This window comes from Larus michahellis, chromosome 6 (genome assembly GCF_964199755.1).
Source record: "Larus michahellis chromosome 6, bLarMic1.1, whole genome shotgun sequence".
Lineage (NCBI taxonomy): Eukaryota > Metazoa > Chordata > Aves > Charadriiformes > Laridae > Larus > Larus michahellis.
The window spans coordinates 12,194,359-12,218,104 of record NC_133901.1 but is presented as its reverse complement, the minus strand read 5'-3'; the positions used below and the strand labels follow the sequence as shown (position 1 = coordinate 12,218,104).

Sequence of the window (23,746 nt, the reverse complement as noted above, 5' to 3'; positions counted from 1 at the left end):
GTTATCTGAACACAGCCATAATTTTCAAATAGTTATCTTTAATTGCTGAAGCCTATTTTTAAGCATCTTACTAGCTGACCTGACTTTTCTAAGTGCTTAGTGCTGGCTGAGCTCATCTGAAGTCAGTAGGAGTTGCTGGGTATAGCATACTTCTGAAAATCAGGTCTTTTAGTTTGCTCCTAAAACATGGCTTTAGAATTCACAGAATTTATGTGCCTGACTTTTTTTTTTTTTTTTTTTTGCTAAAACATTAGCACCTTTTCTGCAGTTGGTTTAGAATGTATCTGTTAATTGACAGCGTGATATGAGTGTGCAGCTAACAGGATTGCTTGTCAGCCACTAAATCCTTTTTTTTTTTTTTTTCTTTTTCCCCCCTTTTTTTTTTCTTTTTTCCTGGGAGACTTGTTTTAAAAAAAAACAAAAAAAAAAAAAAAAAACAAAAACAAAAACTTTTTTTTGTAAAGTCTGCTTTTGGTAAAGAGTGATGAGTCCAGAATTAGCAGAGAGCCAGTTACAGTGTGATCTCTGCAGGAAAACTACAGGTGTTTCAGTACTATGTTTCAATATAAGTTCATACACTTTCAAGAGAGGAAGGGTTAAATAATCTCTCATAGTAAATAATTAACAACGCATTTGTATTTTCACAGTTATTAAAGAATAGAGGGTAATTTTCTGAGGGATTTATTGATTCCCTTATACTATACAAACAGTTTAGTGTTTCATATATCCAAATACTCTCTTCTGTTACAGGTATTCAGTAGTGATTTGGTAAATGTCATGGAGTTTCTGTTTTTATGAGTAGTTCCGTTTGGAGTGAATTAAGTAATTGTGATACCTTTTACCAGGTATTAGAAGAAAGCGGAGACAAGAATCAGTGTCAGATGCAAACTGTCAACCTAAGGAATGAATTTACATGCTTCTCTGAATCCTCAGTCCTACTAATTTTTTCGTTGGGCTGTTCTTCAGTACACAGCAGCCAGCTGTGCCAGAAGTAACAAGGGATGCTCTTTTCCTTTCTGGAGAGTGATTTGTTTCTGGTTGAAAATTTAGTCATTGTAGTTCGGCAATATCCTCAAATATTGACATATAGTAAAGGAATAAATTGGAGAGCATGTCTTGTATGGCATCCCATTGGGTTGGTCCTCTTGACTTCAAATGAGATGAGTGAGCATGCAGCATTTTGAAAAGTCAGGTTACTTATACTGCGGCTGCTGTGGAATCAAAGTAAGAGTAGGCTTCAATAAGAAACCTTGTTTACCACAGCAATATTAACATGAAAAAAAAAAAGCTCCGCTGGGTACAAGTATCTTGGTGCTGATGAAAGGTATTGAAGAAAATGGGCGCTGGTAGTCTGAGGCCAACTTTGCATAATTCACAGTGTAGATGTACTGTGTAACATGTGATAAGGCACTTCATAGTCCAGCTGTAGTTTGTGACTGTTCTGTGAGGCACAAAGTGGTTGGAGTAACTCTTCCTCTCTCTTGTAGAATCCTACGTAACTGCCATGATGATGCGTCCAGATTCACGTACCTTTTAGCGAAGCCGAGCTGTGACTACCTGGAACAGGAAGACTTCATCCCGCTGCTTCAGGTACCTGCAACAGCTCAACAGCGAACGGGGAGAGAGCTATGTTTATTTTGTAACTTCTTTATTTTCATGTCTTTAAATGTTTACCAAGGATACACAGACCTTTGATTTGAAGAGCACCTGGGTGGGGTTTATTTTGGAGTGAAATAGAAATAAGCATTTTAAGTGGACTATTTTGCATAAGTGCCAACCATCTGTATACCTTGCTAAAGTCGCTGAGGATTGTCAAAGCTTTATTTAGTCTCTTGCCTCTTGTTAGGATTCATATTTATCAGTGCCTGGGTAACCAGGCTGAAATTTACCCCATTTCTCTAGGTGGGTATTGGGAAAAATGCATGGTGCTGTTGCACAACATAAAAGCTTATTAGAAAAGTTGTAAAAGTTGCTTGACAAGACAATTATAATTGAATTTGTCTAGCAAGACTACCAGATCATGTGGAAATCTTCGCAAAAAACTTTGCGGTTCCAGTTATTCTGTATGTGCCTCTAAACCTGCTAGTGCACAAGTCTCGCTGCTCCTCCCCCCCCCAATACTCAGGCTAAATCTGTGCATGCTGATTTCATTGCTTTCTTTTTCTTTTATTCACATGTGATATTTTTAACAAAGCAAAGTATCACATTCTTCAATTACTTGTGGCCATTTAGGCAGGCTCTAGACAGATTTAGGGTTTCTTTAGGGTTTCTCTATAAATCAGGTCCATCTGCTCCTCTGATCATCTGTTGACACTGTTTCCCAGCTTTTCCGCATATCTCTAGATTTCTCACAGCGTATTGCCCTCTATGCAAAACCTCTATGGAGGTGCTTTGTTGGGGAAAGATTTTTGTGTCTGCACTGGATGTTTCTGTGTCTCAAACAAAACTGGGATTGTGGTGGATAAATTTCCTTTTCCTCTTTTCTCCACTGGGCACACTGCCTTTCCTGGTTGATAGCAGCTCTGCCTTTTATCTACTTGGTGCAATCAAAGGCATGTACAATCTTGTTTGTCAGTCAACCAGAGACTAGCAATGTTACACCATATTACACCATCATATTAGACATCAAGTTAGACTGGCCAAAATCCGGTCGTGTCACACCCCTAATGGTACTGTGTCTGCTCTATCCCTTTGTCATATGGTACAGACAAAGCAAATCTTTGAATGCTTCTTTGTTTTTTTTCTTAATGGAGGAGGAGTCAGACACGTAGAAATTACAAAAATGTTGATTCATACAGGATCTGAGCTGATTCATTCAAGATCTGAGCAGTTTCTCCATGGTTTTGGTCATGCATTTCTTGGCAGATTTGGCATCGTAACCTAGTGTTTGGCTTGCAAAAAGCTGATCTTGAGAAAGAGGCATCTCCACAGGTAGTTCAAGTAAATTTTGGAAAAACACCGATCATATCTGTGTACATTCTGAGGCTTACAAGAGCTTTTGTGTTGTGGAGGACATAAAAGGCAACTTTCTCAACCTTTCAAGGAATGTTTATTTCTGACACCTAGCTCTAATAAATGTTAATATCTTCAATGAATGGAGGAAAAAAAATATTCTTGGAGAGGAGATAGTTGCATGGTCAACTAACTAATTTTTTGTCTCATTCAATGAAAATGAGTTTTCATCTACTCACTAACTTTCTTCCTTTGTTTTTCTGTCCTTAAGTAAATCAAAATGGCCCAACAGGTGCGTATTGCCCAGAAAATGTATTCTACTTATACTTCTGGAAGGCTCACTTTATAGATAAAAAGATGTCATTTCAGTTTTATTGTTAATGCTGCAAATACACTTTGAGAAGTAAGCACAAGTATCGGTTTGTAAACCAAGTAACTTATAAACATTAAAAGGAGAAGAAAATCTATTTCACTTTATTTGGTCCTGTCTTGCAGGATGTGGTGGAAACGCATCCTGGGCTGACGTTCCTGAAGGATGCTCCGGAGTTCCATTCCCGGTATATTACGACGGTAGGCTGGCTCCTTTGATCTCCTGTGACATCGCTTACCAACCCTCCCTTTATGAATCGTCACTGTTCCCATCAGCAAATCCTTCAGTTATTTCAAAAAATAGGTGTTTTTAATATTACTGGCTGTGAGTTATTTTAATAACTACTTCCAAAGGAAAAATGAATCTGCCTGTATGTACAAGAGGTTATTCAAAAGGTTAATAATGATTCTTTCTGGTCTTAAGCAAATATATAAAATCACAATATTTTTGGCCTTTAATCCTGATGAAGGAAAATGAGAGGTCCTTCTTTGGTCTTTGAGAGCTGCGAAGTCACCCCTAATTCTGCTGGGCTGCTGAGACATGGAAAGCCATATGTTTGAAGATTTCTGTCACTTAGGCATGGAAAATCTGTGGTCGTTCCATGGTACAAAGCATCCATTGCACACAGGGGTCTCCTGTCCAATTCTCCTGCCTCTTGCTCTTGCCGGAAAGCCTATCTAGTCTTTCTGAGTTGCTGAGCTTCTGTGACTTGTGTTTGTTACTGGGTTTTGTTCTGTAGCTTTGTTCCAACTTTGCAATCAGTAGTTAGACTGGTGCTTTATCTCATAAGTTTGTACTTTTTTTAAGCCTCTAGCTTGTCTCGTGTTGGGTGTGAATCTGCGTAGAAGGTATAAACGTTACAATGTTTTATCTCTGCAGCGGTAACAAATCCAAATAATGACAGACCTGATGGAAGCTGTATCCCAATAGGGCTCAAGGGCTTAGAGTTTCTCCTGTTTGCTTGCCAGGGTCTGCATGGGGGCCAGCTGCACCACATCATGGCAGCTGGGAGATTACTGGCAGACACAGGCTGGTTCCTTTCCTGCAAGGAGCAGATGGCAGAAAGACAGTTGCTCTGAGCAAAACCGGAACTGTCACACTAATGTTTTATGAAAATCTATAATGGGAATCAATTTTAAATGTTTAGGTGCACTTGAATGTGACAGTGAACATCAGTGTGTTACCAACATATTTAGTCCCCATGGAGCAAAACAAGAGATACCTACTCTGGCCAGTTACTATGCTTAAGGTATAACAGTGGCCATGGAATTATGGAGGCACGTGAATGGGTGAGTGTGGGAGGTGCCTGTGGCACATGTATCCTGGTATTTTGTGTCTAAAGTACATGGAGAGGTAAGAGCTGAAAGACTGAAGGTCACTCTAGCATCAGTTTCTGACTGCAGTATCAACCAGTTGTTCTTTGCCAGTGAGCAGGTCAAGATACAGTGTGTGGTTGTCCTGATGCTGGCTGTTGGATGGTGGCAAAGGCAGTTCTGTGCATCTGCCTTTCCAGGTTCCTCCGCTCAAGTCATATGCTGTTCCTGTATTTTTCAGGGTCTAAATGAGGGAATAAAGGCAAGAAACAAATATCCTTGTAGAGTAATTCCCCAAATGATCACCCTCGGTGTCCTGAAGCAACAATTGCTGCACTTCCTGCACTTCATCGGGGTGCAGTGCGTGTTCTGGTCTGAGCAACCAGCTGTGTGAAGCAGAGGTTCCACTTCAAGATAGTGGAAGTGCAGGCTGCTACGAAAAAGGGCAATACCTTTTCCTTCCTCTCTCCTTTTCCACACCTTCCCTGTGCCTGCGTGACCACCATAAAGCAGTCACAGGACCGGACCCTTCATGAGTACGTGAAGCTCCTCCGTGCTTTTTTGATTCTGCTTATGTCTCCACCATGCTTTCCTACTTCATGCTCAGCCTTTAGGCACTGTTACTCACAATACTCTGACAGAGGTGGCTTTCTAGGCTTGCTCCCAGGCAGCCAGGAAACAGTGGTGCTTGTGGCTGAGGCGATTGATGCATAGCGTCGAATCTCACAAAGCTGTGACATCCTCACACTGGCAGGACCATGCTCTTCTGGGTGTCTGTGCTGACAGACAGATTCCTTCTGAGCTCAGCGTGTTTGGCCTTGGCCAGATCACTGAGTTGGAGAAGAGTCAAGACCTCAGGAGACAGACAGAGCGTTGGGCCAGGTTGTTCCCATCTGGAGTGGCAGTACTTGGCCCACTGCAGCAGTGGCTCTCCTCTCTGATACCAGGAGTTCTGATTTCTCACATCTCCTTTCGCAGACAGTTTGGCACTTCTCTCTTTAATGTTACAAAATTCAGTATTTCCACCAGGAGGTAATGAAGGAAACAGCTTTGTCCTTGGATTTTGAAACTACTTGGATCCTTTTGATCCCTTCAAGGTAGAGTGCCTTATACCTACTTACAGTGACAGAATGCTGTATTTGCTGCCAGTGCAAGAATCACATTTTATTTTTGTGTTACAGATGAGGGCCGTAAGGAGAGACTGGCTTATGTGTTCGTTGCTGGATACAGCATCACTTGGTTGAAATCACCTGGAGATGAGCTAACAGTCTAGTATGGGTAAGATGTGTATGCACGTTTCAGGGGGTTTCTTTTTTGCTACCTCTTCACCTTTTAGAGGTGCCTTTTGGATGCAATAGGCTGTAATTTAATCTGTATTAGTATCTGCAAGCTGTTGTATTAAATTACTTGTGTTTCTTTCAACAGAGACTGACTTCCGAAGGTGGTGAAGACAATGCAGAATATCATGTGGCATTTATTGTAAAAGCTTTTAAAATATGACTTCTCCCAGAATGTTCAAACAAGGCTCCGAGTGAGCACTGCATGCTGTTGTTGAAAAGCTGAGTCAATTAAAAACATCTTGGCAAAATACATTGCTTGTTGAAAAATGCTTCAGCTTATGCAGTATTACCAAAGTGAATGTGTAAGGGGAAGATGGCCTACGGGGTTTAATAAAGCTTTGTGTGTGTTTCCAGAAGTGGTATTGCTTTTGTTCTTCCATGGGAAGATTGGGGAAGGGTCTAGAACTGACCCATCAATGGTTTGGGTCCTGGAGGTAGATTACATGAGGATAATTGGCAAATAGGAAGGGGCTTCCCCTTCCACAGGCTTATGTACTGAATTCGGAATAAATAATCTTCCATGCTGGGAAAAATGAAGCCAGTTACGGCTTTCAGTAAGGCACAACTGACAAGAATGCTGCAAATCCTCTCAGGCTGTGTTCTAGGATGTTTCCCAAATGCTTTTTTTGACAGCTTGGTTTTCACAACCTGGAAAAGAGAGAGGGAAGTATTGACATTTTATACTGATATATACACTATGTACTATCCATTGAAACTGGACCATTATTGGAATAATAAAGCCTGCAGGGAGTGACTGGACATGGTAACAGAGATTAAAAGAGATGCCGTTTTACCTCTGAATGCCTTATTTTTACAGCTAGGTGAGGAGAGAGCAGATGGAACATCTTTATCAATGTGGTCTGATAGAGAATGGTTTCTTGCATGTCACAAACAAGGGGATATTTTGTTGTCTTTTATTACCCTGCAGGCAGAGGAAAAGATGATGATTGCTGGTTAGGGGTCCTTTTTCTGATTCTTGGGATTGTTATTTTTGAGTCCTTGGAACGGTGTGAAAACCCTGTATCTTTAAGAATTGCTACAGAGTTGACAGGTGGGATAATGGGTTATGTATGAGGTGAGACTGACTTCAGTCTCTGAGCTGTTGTGCAATCTGGAAGCAAAAGCCAGACGAAGTCCAAAAATGGCAGTGGCTGACAGAGGCATTAACGAAGAAACAAACATACGGCTTTTTCATTGTGCTTAAGACCAGAGAAAATCATTGTGATTACCTAGTCTGACCTCTTGCGTTCCATAGGCCATAGAACATTGCTCAGCAATTGCTACAGTTAGGACAGATTTGTTGTTTGGTTGGTTTTAATGGAATTAACATCCAACTTTAGAAAGGACATCCGTCTTTCAGCAGTGGAATTGACACCTGGCTTTAGAAGGACATCCATCTTTGAAGTCTCGGTAAAGAGCCTGCAGTGTTTCTTTGGGGGTTGTCCCTGTGGTTAATCAATGGCAGTGCAAAAGCAGCGCACTCTTATCTGTCTGAATAAGCTGACTTCAGCTTCTAGTTATTATATTTCATGAGAGATGAAAAAAGTCCTCCTGCTGTCCTGCATGGCCCCATGTAGGCTTTTAAGGACCAGGATAGCTACCAATAGGTGTTGTGTTCACCAAAGTAGAATATATTAGCTACCTCTCTTCAGAATACAATTTGAGTCCTCAAATCATTCTTGGTGCTCTCAAAATTATTTGTGCTCAGCATTTTGTCAGCATTTATGGTCTCACTAATCTGCGTGTTCCAAAGCAGACTCGGCGATCTCATACTTGCTTCCAGACTTGTTCTGGACAAGAACCAGCGCTTGTGTGACTGAGTCAAAGCATGGCCCTTAAATGGTGATTGCCCACTCGAAGCTACTTCCAGCTAAGCAACAAATCTACCCCATTTAATTTGTTAACCGGATTACAGAATCACAGAATGGTTCGGGTTGGAAGGGACCTTAAAGGTCATCTAGTTCCAACCCTGCTGCCCTGGATTGATCCCTGTAATGTCCACATTGTTGTGTTAAGTTAATTTTCATGTTGGAATAGCATGCGCTATTAAGGTTTACAAAAATTCTAGGATAATATATCAGCATGGTGTCAAAGACATCAAAGGTTTGTATTATGTTTGGTCAACAAGAATTATATTCCATAGATTTCAGTGCTGATAATCAAATTAATTATATTTCTAATTTATCTTGTTGAAGATGTTTGTTGTTTCCTCTGTTAAGTTTATTCGTGCACGTGCTTGATCACACACTTGCATTTTCCCCACTTTGTAATGATATTTGACAAGTTAAACAGCAGTGGCCTGGGAACAGTTCAGTTTGCTTTTTAGGTCCTTGGGAGTGTGCTCCTGCAGTGAACGGTTTCTCTGGGGTTCTCACCAGTCTGTGCGTTCCCCCCACGCTTTTTACTCACTTTCACCAGAGGCAGATCAGTAAAGAAAGCAAATGAGGTTAACACCTACCTAAGATGAATGCAGGCAGATAACTTCTATTGCTTACTTTCACTGGGGCCACCCAGAGAATGAGGCATCGTTACAGATACAGTAGGTCAGACATCAGTTGTGGCTTTCATTTACATGTCCCGTTTCCTCTTCAAAAGTCCTGATTTATTATTTTTTTTTATTTTTTCTGATGCAGAACCCTATTTCAAGTGAGGTCCATGAAAGCTACAGTGCCTAAAACCTGAAAAACACAGTTTCAAAGTGATTCGTTGGCACTTTGAATGCATTCCCTGACATAAATAATGCATCTGCATGCTCAAAGTTGTGAATGAAGAGCAGTGAAATTATTTGCAGAGTGGAAATGGATAATACTGTTTCAGAAACTGTCGTGTTACTTTCAGATTGCACTGTGAGTTAAGGATAGTAGTACCTACAAAAAAGATCACAAAACAGTTTTTGAAAAGAAGTCCCCTTGGGATGAGTGAATAAACAAAATAAAGTTACTGCTTTTAAACTCCCAAATTGGTATATTTCAGGAGTTGATTTCAAGAGCACTGTTCATGTGTTGCAGGTTATACAGAGAATATTCTACACAGTCAATCGATCCTGGTCGGGGAAGATCACTTTAACAGAGCTGAGGAAAAGCAACTTCTTGCAAGTATGTTGGTTTCTGCCTGAACAAGACACCCATGCCTCATGCCTTTGTTCCTGTGGCTGTATACTGTATAGCAAGGGAGGCCAAATGCTCGGTGCCAGGAGAGTGCTGGAGCTAGTGGAGGAGTTGTGTCTGAGTTGAGAGAAGAGCAGGGCCTGGAGCAGCCAGGAGTGCACTGACAGAAGGTGAGGGGTGACTGTCCACCCACCGCTCCGAAGCTGCATCAGGCAGATTGGCTCTTGGCTCCTGATCTAGCCAAAGAGGAAGGGCAGCAAGATGCAGCAGTGCACCTATGTTAAGTGGCTCGGTGAGCAGCCAAGAATAGCCGCTGGATTGCCTACGATATGGGGTGGGTAGGACGGCCAATTTCCTGACTCCCAAGCGGCACTCAGCCCACTGACGGTTGGTCAGGCGTGCTGTGCTGTGTGATTGCCAGACCGTGCATCTCAGGAGCTGATTTCTACTTCTGCAGTAGACTTCTTCAGAAGGGTTAATGAATGAAGCTTAAGTCTTGATACAATCCCTGCAACGTGTCCTTATGATTTCAAGATTTGGATCTCTGTACTCTGTATGCTTTGCCCAGAAGAGCACCAGGTTAAAACTGTCTTTGGCTGCTCAACTCCAGACCAACCTAAAAAGCCAGTCTTTAGGCTGAAAGGTTAAGGACTCAGCTAAAGCAGTGAGACTTCCCTACTGCATCCTGGTCTCCCTTCCAGATGTAGTGTGCTGTCTTCCTCAAAAGCCTCAAGCATGAGTTCATGCTCTTCCTCCTTTCAGACATCTTCTGTCCCTCCCATCACATCAGCTAATGAAAAAATCAGTGTTCTTGGATTGTCTCATGCCAGTCCATGCCCTCTGATCCCAGTTCCTCTCAAACCTCTGTTGTAAACAAATCCTCACAACTTATCCTGCATCTTTATTCACTCATTTTCTCCCTTTATACACACTTCCCCTTTTTCTCCTTGCATATCTGCTCTGCCTTTCATCTCCTGCAGCAGGGAAGTTCAGCTCTGGGACCATAATTTTGCTTGGGCAGCTCTTTGCTGTATGTTTAAATGGCATATTTTGGCATGAGCTATAAAAGAAAAAAATTCGTTATTTAAAAACCTCCACAAGTGATTATCATCTGCAAAGAAATGGGAAAGACCCACAAAGAATCTGAAGAGGCTAGCAAGTAATTGGTCAGAGGTTTTTAGACTTGAGTGTCAGCAAGTCAGAATGGTGGAGGTCTGGCAGTGCCATCCTGTTGTCCCTGCTTGAGATGTGACTGAACCTGGTGGATAGCAGGATGTGAGAATTTTGTTGAGACTCAGTTGGGTTCCTTGGGTGTGGAAATGCATCTGTGTTTATGGTTGTGGAGAGAAGGGCCACTAAGCCTGCCTGCCTAGAGACGCAACTGCCTGGGATTACTCTAAGGCTGTGTTTCGCCTCCTCCCTTCTGAGAGGCTGCGAGGGCAGGGGAGTACAGGCCTCATCGAGTCTGTTAGCTTTTTCCCATTCCTGCAGCCACAGTCTATTGGTCTGGAAAGGCTGTCTGCTGTCCCGTGGCCTCAGCACTAGGCAAGCAGGGAGGTGGCACTGGTAAACATGCAGTACCCTCCTGTTGGTGGGAAGGCTGAGTGGAGGGAAGGACAGAGGTAGGTGTGAAGTGGGAATGAAGCAAGGACATAGTCGCTAAATGTTTTGTAACAAGAGGTTAACAGATGTCGTGGTTGGAAATCTGTCTAAGCTCTCACAGTTAAACGAGACTAATTCCTGTCAGTGACAGCCCAGGAATACCAGTGTGATTGGTTTGATCTGCTTGGGATCCATCCCTCCTTCCCCAGTCCAGGCATGAGTCTGGAGTAAGACTTGATTTTTCCCCTTGGGAGCCAGGTAAGGATGTGTCATGCATAAAAATAGATTTCAGTTCCTGTGGAAGGCTGTGGACTTGCTATTGTAGATGGCTCTAAGAGTCTCTGGTGCAGGTCAGAAATGTTTCACAAATGACAGATCCCAGCTGAGACAGCAGTTGTGTTCTTGTTTCTCTGCCTCGCTCTTCACTATAGCTGAAAATTAACAGGAATTGTTCACAGGAGTAGCAGAAATATTGTGCATACATATGCTAACCAGGATAGCCAAGTCACATGCTCTTTAAGTGCCTGTTGAGGAATGCAGCAACAAAACGTACAGGGGAGGGAGGCTGCGTTTTGGATTAGCTCTCAGAGTTGTGTTCACCCAGCTTCCACGGGGGCTGGAGGACTTGAGCTGCTGAGCTGCCTTTTTGTCTAGTTTAACTTCCCACTTTATTTGTAATCTTTCAGACTCTTGCTCTCTTGGAAGAAGAGGATGACATAAATCAGATCACAGATTATTTCTCCTATGAGCACTTCTATGTTATATACTGTAAATTCTGGGAGCTGGACACCGACCATGATCTTTACATCAGCCAGAAGGATCTGGCTAGGTACAGCGATCAAGGTATGCTGCCGGAAGCTGCAGTGGGACAATGGGGATTGATGAAAATAGAAAGTTCTCACTGAAGAGTAAAGCCTACCTTTAATTTGGTTAATTTGATGCCTTAAAAAAAAAAAAAAAAAAAAAAAGCTGTTGAGCTTCTCGTTCACTAACACCCCCAAGTGTTGGTGAATCCACAAAGGGCTAGAAAATCCAAAGTTCTGTATGCGTTGGGCTAGATGGAGGCACTCAGGTCAGCTGTTTTTCTGATTATCCCTGTTCTGAGAGCATGATGTGCCCCTGTGCGTACCTGTTAGGACTCATGATGTAATGTCTTGGACAAGAGCTTGAGCTATTGATGAGCATGTTTAATCCTGAAGACAAAACCTTCTTGGATTCTTCCATGTGGTTGCTGCACTTTTTGGGAAAGTAGGTCTGGGGCAGAGAATCAGATTTGGGGAAATGGGATGTTTGGACGCAACGTGTGACTGGAGGTGGCAGGAAAGGTGAAGTGTGTGGTAAGGTGTTGTAATGTGTAGGGCTACAGGGATCTGGAGGTGTCACAAGTTGTCAGGCATTGCTGGAGCTCTGGGGATGGGGACAACATTTTGTGGGAGCCAAGATCCTGAAGGGCTAAAGTAAGAAAGAAAGAAGGAAAGGGATGACAATGCCGTAAGTGTGTGTGTGTCAATGGTGTAGCCCACGAGTGCAGGTGTTTATGGGAAGGCCGTGGAGGTTCTGGGTGAGTGTGGCAGTCACAGGGCTCAGGGACATTGATAATCAGGCTGGATGGGGTGAGCATGGAGGAGTGCCTGACTTGGGATAGATGATAATGGAACACTTGGTCCCTGCTGGGAGGCTGGAGTGTGGGGATGGAGTATTTGTTGCACAGGAGGCTTGAGAGCACTGGGTGCTGGGGAGCCAAAGATAGAAGGGGTGCTGTGGGTGAAGGGGAGAAGCAGTGGTGCAGCAGCCCATCAGCATTATGCCAGGGGGATTTGAGGGGTGGTGCAGGTTGGGTCTGCCTGGCTGGTGTGTTGGAAGGGTGCCAGGACTGCAGAAGTGATGGAGAACATGTAGAAGGAGCTAAGGTGGGGGTCTAAGGGAAGCATGTCATCAGTCTGGGAGGCTGAGGTCAGCGTGCAAGACTGGTACTTGCTGCTTGGCTGGTGTGTTGCTGCCATAACAATCTATACCACACATGTCCTGGCTGGCAAAGCCCTCTCACTCACCTAAAACGATGCTTGTTTTTCATTGTCCTTCCCTGCGGTAGGATTGCCACTTGCCACAGAGCTCGTGCTCCTCTAAGTAGTGTTTTGTAGGGATTTGATGCGTGATTTTTGCTTGATAACAACTTCTTTTGCAATATCCATTGAAATGGTCTCCTCCTATCAGCAGGATTTGCTTATGTGGCAAATCCTACTGCAGCAAAGTAAGAGTAACACTGCCCATGTCCAAGAATGCAGATAACACACTGTTGCCATATTTGTGGGGAAATACGGTGTTTGGGAGGATACAAAGGCAGACGCACTGTGAGAATCATCTTTGTTTTTTACAAAATGCTGCTGAACAGAGACCAGTGAAGTAGTTAGGCAATGTAGACAGAGCATTCTTCTAGCAATGGGAAATGGCTTTGTGTGGATTCAGCATAAACAACTAATTGTAATTATTCCTGTGACCTGTAGCTTCATTTTCTCCGTGTTTTCTTTGTTTCCAGCTTTATCAAACAGGATTATTGAGCGAATATTCAGCGGCGCCGTGGTGAGGTGAGGAATAGCATACTGATTGGAGATAGGAGTGAAGGGAATTTCTATCAGGCTGGTTAGAAATGCAAGATACTCTCAAAAATCCCCACTGATCAGAATGGTTTCCAACGTGGTTCTCCAGTTGGAGCTGACTGAAAACAGAGTGAGACTTCTGGGTATCTTAAGAAAACAAATTAAAAAATCCCATAGGATGACCACCTATAGACCTCAACGTAGAATAAGCTGGGCATAGCTGGAGGAGACATGCAGGCACTTGGTGTTTGTGCCCCGCAGTGGCCCAGGGATAGCTGGGGAGCAACGCCTTAAAGCATCTGAAAAGTAAAACAGCCTAGCAGTTGCTGTGGGAGGGGATGTGGTAGATGAGCCTCAGCCCTGCAGCGACAGCAAGGCAGCAACTCCTGTGCCTGGGGGGAAGCACAGGAGGACTGGTGCTGCAGGGTGTGGGGAGTACAGACTAAATGGGTGACAATACCCCATTTTCTCTCACCAATGATTTGGGGCTTTTGAAAAATACGTTTGATAACATTCTGAGTATTTAGGAGCCTGGTGATTTGGTTTTGTTTGTTTTTTTTTTTTCTCTTGTGTGTCTTCCAGAGGCAATGAAGTTCAAAAGGAAGGCCGCATGAGTTATGCTGATTTTGTGTGGCTCCTGATTTCAGAGGAAGACAAAAGGAGTGCTACAAGGTCTAAGTGATTTCTGTGTCTTAGTAAAAGTATTAAGATGAGCAGATAAGGTTACAGAAACTTCTGTGACCTACCACTTTCTACAGGAGACAGCAGCTTGGGTTCCAGTGATTATTAGGAAGAAAGCAACTTATTGTCAACATTTGGTCAAATCATTTGCCTTTCTTAAGGAGGAATTGTGTAGAAGCGGAGTTTTCCTGTAACGTTAAATGTCTTGGTGGTCATCAATCCCTTTGGTTACCCCATGCTATGAAGCATTGGCTCTGGTGATAAACCCATGAGATGTTTGCAGCAGATAGGCATGTTCCCTTCATGCATGCAGTAAGTGCATAAGAAGGGTTTGTAGGCAAACTTCACTCTGTTGCTTTGTAAAACCTGCCCATGTGCCTGGTTTGTACGTCCAGTGGGAGACTAGTATGCAGAGCTGAACTAGATCTGCATGTGATTATTAGGGCAACGAATCTGATGATTAAAAATGAGAAGAATTCATAAATGCAGGGTTGGACTATGCAGAGGGGAAGGGAGGATGTAGAGTGCGACTGCCTGAAAGCATTGCCTTCTGTCTAAAGGAGTAGAGGAAATAAGTGCATCCCAAGCCCACCTCATTGCTCACCAGGGTCGCTCAGCGATAGCCAGCGTCCTGGGTTCAGAGTTGGTTGTGTTTGGCCAACTTTTGCTGCTGCATCAGACAGGGACACCCTAACCTATGTGAGCCAGTTGAGGTGCAGCACAATGGACGCTAGCTACAGCTATGAGGTGAAGCAGGTCATGAGCATGGCTGTTCTCACAAGCCACCTAGGAGACTGACAGGTTGGCCTGTGCCCTGGTCCTTCCCAAAGGGTATTTTCTTCCCTGGTTTTATGCCAGCCTTTGGGCAGAAGAGCGTTAAGAAGATGGGGGAAGGGGAATGTGCATTGCTGCAATCTCTGCTGTATGGATTTCCCAGTGCAGTGCTGTGCTTTCACTAGTCCTGTCTCTTTTTTCTAGCATTGAGTACTGGTTTCGGTGCATGGACCTGGATGGGGATGGAGTGCTCTCCATGTATGAACTGGAGTACTTTTACGAGGAGCAATGTGAGCGGATGGAAGTGATGGGCATAGAACCACTGCCATTTCATGACTTGCTGTGTCAGATGCTTGATCTCGTTAAGCCAGAGAGGGAAGGTAGGTCCTGTTTAGTAGGAGTTTCCATCCCCTTTGATCTGTGGCGGATTAAGAAAGTAATGTCACTGTGAAACCCACCTATAGGTAGAGCCTTGTGTTAGAATCACAGGGCTGAAATTACTGCACAAGGTCAAAGTCTGAGCAGTGGTTATCATGCCATAATGTTATGAATCAGGAGGTTTGGAATACTTAAACAAGAGACCTTGTGAATTGACTTGCTGGAACTGGAGCAAAAAGTCTTGTCTATTCCAGCTGTGAGATGTGCTGACAGTCTAGATTATGAAACCGGACCATCCCCATTCACATTCTTTCACATTTCACATGAATGTGAAATACCTCCATGTGCATGTCAGATTTAAGCCTAATAAGCGAACCTATTTATTGAATAACGTTAAAATCCTTGACTGACTTGGGAAGAAATTTTGTAATATTGTAATTTGTAATATTGGTGTTATAACTGAAACTTTGGTAAGACTGATAAGGAACAGGCCCAGTCTCTCACTAAGTAAGAACTCAGTAGCACAATAATGCGGGTTTTTTTTCTGTAGGAAGAGTAACCCTGCGAGACCTGAAGAGGTGCAGAATGGCTCACGTATTCTACAACACCTTCTTCAATTTAGAGAAGTATCTGGACAATGAACAGAGGGATCCCTTTGCAGTGCAAAAGGTATAAATCACCTTTATTTCTAAATACAGGCCTTCTCAAACCCCTCTTTGGGATGCTACTGGATGTAGGGAAAATCCAACTGAATGTAAGAAAACTTTTTTCACAAGTAGGCTGGTCAAACACCAGAACAGGTTGCCCAGAGAGGTTGTGCAGCTTCTATTCTTGGAGGATTTCAAGATGTGACTGGACAAAGCCTTGAGCAAACCTGACTTCATAGCAAACCCTGATCTGAGCAGAGGCTGGGACTAGAGACCTCCTGTGTCTCTTCCAACACAAGTTGAACTGCTATTCTGTGATTCGGTTGCCATCACTGAGCCTATTACACCAGCACTGGCAGTGCAGTGTGTGATTCTAGAGAGAATGCCCAGAGCCTGCTGAGTTGCATGATTCAGCAGCCTGAAAGAGGCCGGCTCAGCTGCGCTAGAAGGGAACCTGATTCGCTCAGTTTAGAAAGTAGCTGTGAGATTCAGAACTTGCAATCCCATTTGTCTCTTCCTGCCCCCTACACAGCTGCAGTCATAAATAAGTAGCTACGTGTGAAGATTTATTAAACATCCAGGTTGGAGTCTGATCCTTAAAACAGCACTAGCAAATTTTGCCATAGCCTAAACAGCGCCAAAGAGACAGACTTTCTCCACAACACGGGGGCCGAGGCAGATGAGATGCCAGCTCCATGATCAGGCCACACATGGAAGACTAGATGGAAGGTTTGGATGTTGCAGTGTGTGCCTGGCTATCAGCTTGGCTGCACTGTCACACCTCATCCTCTCTTCCCAAGCAGAGAAAATACAGGAGCAGATTGTGGCTTTTGTACTTTGCAGTTGTTGCTTGCCACTAACTGTGGGATGTTCGGAAACTTGAGTTTTGTCAGCTGTTGGTGTGAAGTCCCTCACCTTTGGCTCCCATTGCATATCCAGTGAAACCAGATGTGACTACAGCTTAAAGGCTATCTCCCAGAAGCCTCTTATCTGGTCAAATACAGTAAAGTGGAGGGGATGCCAAAACCAACTCCGGTTCCCTTCCCAGCTGTGTTCCCACATAACCTCTAAGAGGAACCTTGTGGTTCCATGATTCGAGGCTTAAATATATCCCAAGCCAGAACCACCCTATTTTTTGTTTGTTTGTTTGTTTAAACTGGATCATCGTAAGAGCAGTCAAGTGGGGCCATGGGGAATAACTTATTTCCCCCATTTTATAGTAAATGGCAGAGGGCCAAATATTTATAAGGATGTTATTCTGTAATCTTCTTTCAAACGTGCCCAAACTTAGCAAACTGTGAAGAGTTCCTCAAAAAGTCAGTTACAATTAACATCTAATTAAAGATTTTAAATCACTAAGTTCATTAACCAATTACAAAGTATACAGATGCAGGGCTTGCTGAGCTAGAGCAAAGAAAATGCGCGGTTATTAATGTGCAGCATTTCTGAAATGAAGCAGGCTCAGTTTGTTGGCAGCTCAGGTCACACACTGAGCTTTATAGACTAAGGGATATATTTTTTCATAGTTATTTATCTGCAGATGTTAAAATGGTTTAAGATATTTATGAATCTTTCAGTTAAGGTGATTGCAATTTTCGACTAGCTGTTTCTATGCAGTTGCTTGCTATTCTCACTTGTTTAGATCTATTGTAAACAGTTGTAGGGAGGTGCAGGCTTAGTGTGCTTGACTGTCTGATCTCTTTAGGACATTGAAAACGATGGCCCTGAACCCTCTGACTGGGACAGATATGCTGCCGAAGAGTACGAGATTCTTGTGGCTGAGGAGTCTGGGAATGAACAGTTACAAGAAGGGTAAGTGTGGGCATCACTCTGCCCTGGCAACACATGGTTTGGCTCCGGCTGGGGTTTAGTAGGATGCCACTTTTAACAGAGGCAGTGGATTAGTGGAGTTGTCACTGGGACTCAACACTGGAGCACGTGAAGCCTGAAACAGTTGCTCCAAAAGGCACTATTGGTGTATTTGTCACAATTGGGCTGCTTTGTGGACAGCCATTTGGATCAGCTACGCACGCTGCAGTAACGAAGATAGCTGGGAAAAAGGACAAAGCCTTTTGCTTTTAGCAACCATACAAAAAAGGAGATCGAATGATTTTTGCTAGTTTTGGCTGTGTATTGAACGTGTCCCACTGTCATAGATGAGAAGCTGTAGCTCTGTTGTATTTATTATACGTAGTGGAGACTTTCTTCAGTCAAATAATCTTACTTTTTGCTAAACTTTATGCCTGTTAGTCTGTGCTCTTCATAAGCAGTCTTTCAACATTTTCATTCATTTACTAAGTTTATTGAGACTTTTTCTTTAAAACACTGTTGGTTTCGCAATACCTACACTCATTTTTGCAGCTTTCTATAAAATTATGGACAGACACTCCACCTTAGAGTGACATCCTTAGAGTCAATGAATTTAGGCAGAGCAGTTGCTCCAGAACCTCTCTGTGTGCAGAGGCTCCTAATGGAGACTCAGTATAATTGTCTTTTAGATTTGTGTCTGTGTTAGTATCTTCTTGAGAGTATTTCTCTGGAAGTCTCCAGGTTAATATAACACACATCCAAAGGACGCTTATCCCATCTTAATCTTGCACGATTCAGGATTTCATCCATTCTTGAACAGTAGCTGTAGAGCCCTTAAAGTAAGAGTACTGAGAAGATTGCATAATTTTCAAACTTCCCACAGTGAAACCTGCTTGGGATAACAGTAGCACCTACTAATTAGCTGCAGAGATTTGCAAAGCTATTGAGAGCTATGTTTCCCCCTCTCCCTGTGATGTGCATCCAAACAGCTATGGGCTGTTCCCTCATCTCCTTTGTGCTGCCTTGCCTTTTTGTGGCCTTCACAATGGAAGATGAGGTAACACCAGACGGAAGATAAAATTGCTGTGTTCCCTGCAGCTGCTTTGCAACACCTGTGTCCTCAGCACCGAAAAGAAATAGGAGTCTGCCATAAAAGCTTTGCAGGACCCTGGATCCCCAAACTCACCAAAACCAGAGGAGAAGTGGCAGGTGATGTCAGATGTTTGAAGGCTGTCTGAAACAGCTCTGTGTCTTCCTGTAAAGAGCACGTCAGCAACCTTGCTGCTTGCTTTTAAGAGCCCCTGAAAAGCTCTGTAGCCATGGCAGCAGGATTAGATCTCATTTGTGGAGCATAGCAACAGACCACACAGGAAAAAAGGAAGGGAAAAAGAAAAACAAAGAGCTGGATGCCCAGACAAATTTGCCAGAAACAGGCATTGAGTTTTTGCACATACATTATTTCTGCTGTCCTTGGAGAATGACAGAAACAGGGACTGGCCACAAAACCAAGAAAGTTTATGAGCTCTATGAGAGATGGGAAGATTTTTTGGCTAAATTAGTTGGCAGAATCTGAAATCTGGTATCACTGAGCGATCGCAGATGAATTAGTAAGTGTGTACCACATTGGTGACTTAGCCCTGTCCATAGCGTCTCTGGGAGGTTTCTAAAACCAGTCAGTGTCTGGCTGGCTGCAGGCTGGCCCCTGAGAGAGTGCTGCTCCTGGAAGAGGAATCTCATAAAGACACAGTGGAAACTCAGAGTGACTTTAGGGGTGCTGTGACTCTATTGAGAGCTACAGTCACCAAAAATAAGAGAAGAGAAAGGTGTTGTCTTGCTCAAGACAGCAGTGAAGCATCACGTTTCGCTGGAAGCTTAAGCTGATCAGAACATTTCTCAGCCATGCTCTGCTTTACATGTCTGTGTATGAGATTCAACGGAGAGTCCGTTCCCTGGCGAATGTATGCTCACATTGTCATTTGAAGGCAGAACCAGTAGCCGAATCTGACCAACACAAGCTCTTAATGCAGATATAACATTGGTTTTGCAGAAATCCTTTCTTGCTGTCCAGGCTATGGCCTGCCTGGCAGAAGCGGGCACCACTTCGTTCACTGTTCCAGAAACCAGTTTCAGCCAGCTAACGTACATGGAAGCCACAGTTGCCTTCATGGAAAGAGATCTTTCTTCAGAGGAAGGGAAATAATGAGCAAGAGGCCATCTTTTATCAGCTGCTGATGGGGAAGAATCCCCTTCACCTGAGCAGCAAGGAGCAAGGGCACAATGCAGAGCAGTCCTGCCCGGAGTCAGATAGGTGCGACAAAGACACAGGATCAGATGATGTTGGTTTGGGCAGTTTAGACCATTTTCGTTGTCTCCCTCGAGTCGGATGATGGCTGAGTTGCTCACTTTCATGAATGCAGCAGCATAAGGAAGGGAAAGGGGGAAGAAGTACATCCCCGAACCACCCAGTGCCAAAATGTCTTTCCCAGAAGGAAGGACAAAGAATTTCCAGGAGTAATTTGCCTTCTCTGATTTGCTGTGGTTGAGTCTTGAGGAATAAGTATTTAATCTACATGAGCCCATATGTGTATTTATGGGACTGTGAAGTTTTGAAATTGGCCTGGAAGGAGAGAAGGTGATTAGTGCTAATCTCCTGGAAAAGCTGTCCCTTGGATGCTTCCTAGCCATAAAGGTGGAAAGCATCAAAGCATCTTTTCCAAGGTGGAAACTTAAGGCACTGTTGAGCCTTAAGGAGCAAAAAAGCAAAGTGGAGAAGTAACTCACGTGGGAAAAGACAATGGGAAGCCCCTTGTGTAGAAGACATGAGAAGGTGTAGGCCAGAAGCAAAAGGCGCTGGAAAAAACATTATAATGGAGCTCTGTACTTCTTTGCATCCGTGCATACATAATGAGAACAGGTATTGGTGTAGGATCCAGACCAGTGTTTCCCTTCTCCCACTTATGCAAGGATCCAGAAGGTGGCAGAATTACTCAGCAGGTGCTTTCCTTTCTGGAAGAGAAGATGAAAATGTCCCAGAAGATCTCTCTGCTGTTCGTGTCTTCTTCAGATAGGGACCACAGACCATAACATAGAATCTTCCCTGCAGCAGGACACAAACGCTGACAGGCTCCCAAGGATTTGCTGTGCCTGCATATGGGTTAGCGAAGAACCGCACAGGCAGCGGTAGACAGTTCTTTCTTGGCACCGTCCATGCTGGGGTATCAAAGGAGTTAACCTTTTTGCAGCACAGTTTATCAGTGAACAAACTAGAGCTATTCCTGTGCTTGCCATTGGGACATCTGCTGCAACATTCCCTTCATAAGCAGCATTGCTTTCAGAACAAAAGGAAGAATTTTAATTTCTTGGGAGCCCTGAGAAGTTAACCTGTAGTGTGCTGAGACTGGAGGGAAAACATCTTAAAAAGATAATTTCTGAGGAACAGGAACAGGATGAGAGCCCAAAGCGCTCTCCTCTGCTGCAGAGCACAGGACCCAACCAGCCCGAACTGGCTGGAGCTGAGAATTCACAGCCAAACCACCCGAGGCCATAAATGCTAAAACCTGGATGTTAAACTTCAAACCAGGTGAGAGAGGAACATGACAGCATGGCCATGATTGTTCTTCTGGGGGTGTCAAAACATACCCTAATCCAGAAGATCCTCTGGAAACCAGGTGTTTCCGAGCAAGACTGAACAAGCCAAATCTCCTCTAGGGCCGAATGACTTTATTTCTACGCTGAACTGTTAAGGCTACCGTGAGCTACCGACAATTGTTACTAAAACTGGATTCAGGTTTTATAATGCTGAATACCAAGGAAAAATTGTTTTGGAACTTACAAATGAGGATGGATGGGAGCACAAAGTCATGTCAGCTCACAGAATACTGGTTACTCCAGCCCTGTTTCCAATGCCTTATAAATATCCCCCTCGAGGCCGACATCTTGCATGCTACTGTGTTTTAGGCAGCTGCTTTAGTAGCCACTGAAATAACTTACCTGAAAAAGCTCTCACCAAAATACAGCTTTTTAAAGACATACCTTTTATCTTTGCAGATCATTTGAAGAAGACTATGACACAGATGAAGTCTTATCTCCCTCTGAAACTGGAGACAAGTCAGATAAACTAGTTATCTCAGATCTCTCAGCATAGATAAATGGAAGACGTTTAATCGATATTTTTCAAACTGGATAGCATTCAGTCCCAAGACACTTAGGGATTTTTCTGAAATCCATCATTGGAGCAATGATGTGCTTTATTTTGTACACTAACTTGAGAACCTTTTTTCTCTTCCTGTGTAATTGCAATAAGGTGATTTCTATAAAAAGGCTTTTTACAATGTGTTATCGTGCACGCTCATTAAAAATGGTGATTGCACCTTGTTTTGTTTATATATAAATTCTGTTATGTCCCCAGATGTGCAATAAATGCCAGCATCTAATGATTAACTGTAGCAACTGCATGCAACATCTACAGTGGTCGTTTCTCTCTCAGTTCAGTCCTCTGCCATTCTGTCCCCTTGACTATACCAGGAGTGACGAACTGCCAAATCAACTCAATTTAAATGTATGTCTAGAAATCTTTCCAAACGCAAGTCACACTTTTTTTCTTAGTGTCCTGGAAACCAAGGCAACATGACAGTGGGTGGGGAGAGTGAAGTCCCCTTTCGCGCTTTAAACCACAAGCTCTTGCAGTTGATACTGGACATATTTTACTTGTATGAATCCGTGGACAGTTAAAGCACTACACGATGTGATGTTTCGCTAAGAATTTGAGATGTAGTTAACGTTTCTACCTACTCTCCTGTGCATAACATCTTCCTCAGGCTAGTGTTTTGTCTCTGTAAAAGTATTTTCTAGTATATTTGCAAACAAAGACACACAGGCTGTTCAGCAGGTGTGTTGAAACTGCGGTGTCTTGTGTGCACCGGTTCTGTCCCTTCCCTGTGTTCTTCCCCTCTCTTGCGTCGCTAACCTGTAAGCCTTCTCCAAGAGACTAAGCTGAGATAATGAAGAAAAAACCCAACCCTAACCTAGTATGCTAAATTTCTGTTACCAGAGGGATCCTTTAACTGGTAAAGGAATTAGTAATGTTGCCAAAAACTCATTTTCCACCCATGAAGTAGGCTCTGATCTCAGAGGGGAAACACTAATGAATTCTTGCTTTGTGTGCAAAATTAAACCGACTTTCCCCATAGAATCACAACTGGTGTCTCTGGTAATAGCACATGCTCTGCTGCGAAAGCTGTTCCTCCTTACCTAGGAGCTGTCTGTTACTCAGCACAGAGGTGATTATCACATATTCTTACCAGCCCTCTATTTTAGCCATCGTAGATACACAGATACTTAGGGGTGCTGGTGGACGAGAGGCTCCACATGAGCCGTCAGTGTGCACTAGCAGCCCAGAAAGCCAATCGTATCCTGGGCTGCATCAGGAGAAGCGTGGCCAGCAGGTCGAGGGAGGTGATTCTGCCCCTCTACTCCACTCTCATGAGACACCACCTGGGGTACTGCATCCAATTCTGGAGCCCCTACTACAAGAGAGACATGGACGTGCTGGAATGTGTCCAGAGAAGGGCCACGAGGATGATCAGAGGGCTGGAGCACCTCTCCTATGAGGACAGACTGAGAGAGTTGGGGCTGTTCAGCCTGGAGAAAAGAAGGCTCCGAGGACACCTTATAGTGGCCTACCAGTATCTTAAGGGGGCCTAAAAGAAAGCTGGGGAGGGACTTTTCAGGATGTCGGGTAATGGTAGGACTAGAGGGAATGGATTAAAACTAGAGATGGGACGATTCAGACTGGACGTTAGGAAGAAGTTCTTCACCATGAGGGTGGTGAGACACTGGAACAGGTTGCCCAGAGAGGTGGTGGAAGCCTCATCCCTGGAAGTTTTTAAGGCCAGGCTGGACGGGGCTCTGAGCAACCTGGTCTAGTGGGAGATGTCCCTGCCCATGGCAGGGGGGTTGGAACTAGATGATCTTTAAGGTCCCTTCCAACCCTGACAATTCTATGATTCTATAAAAAAAATAGATCTGGTACTTACCTTCTCCAGCTTGGGACAGGGTTCAGGTGTTGTATTTTATTTCAGCGATTGTAATTGTGCCCAGATATCACAGACTGGTTTGGGTTGGAAGGGACTTTAAAGACCATCCAGTGCCACCCCCTGCCCTGGGCAGGGACACCT

The 23,746-nt window shown here is 43.7% G+C and overlaps 1 protein-coding gene across 3 annotated transcripts in view; it reads left to right on the top strand.

Annotated features, from left to right (window-relative positions):
* PPP2R3A (protein phosphatase 2 regulatory subunit B''alpha) overlaps window positions 1–22,765 on the top strand; it is a 56,417-nt gene extending 33,652 nt beyond the window's left edge. For all 3 annotated transcript variants that reach the window (XM_074591990.1, XM_074591991.1, XM_074591992.1), the window contains 10 exons: window positions 1,488–1,590; window positions 3,448–3,522; window positions 8,984–9,070; window positions 11,371–11,527; window positions 13,221–13,269; window positions 13,864–13,953; window positions 14,941–15,116; window positions 15,665–15,783; window positions 17,467–17,573; window positions 21,618–22,765. In XM_074591990.1, the coding sequence (XP_074448091.1) occupies window positions 1,488–1,590; window positions 3,448–3,522; window positions 8,984–9,070; window positions 11,371–11,527; window positions 13,221–13,269; window positions 13,864–13,953; window positions 14,941–15,116; window positions 15,665–15,783; window positions 17,467–17,573; window positions 21,618–21,714 (1,060 nt within the window). In that variant the 3' untranslated portion in view covers window positions 21,715–22,765. The remainder of the gene's footprint in view (window positions 1–1,487; window positions 1,591–3,447; window positions 3,523–8,983; window positions 9,071–11,370; window positions 11,528–13,220; window positions 13,270–13,863; window positions 13,954–14,940; window positions 15,117–15,664; window positions 15,784–17,466; window positions 17,574–21,617) is intronic.
* The last annotated feature ends 981 nt before the right edge of the window (window positions 22,766–23,746 follow it).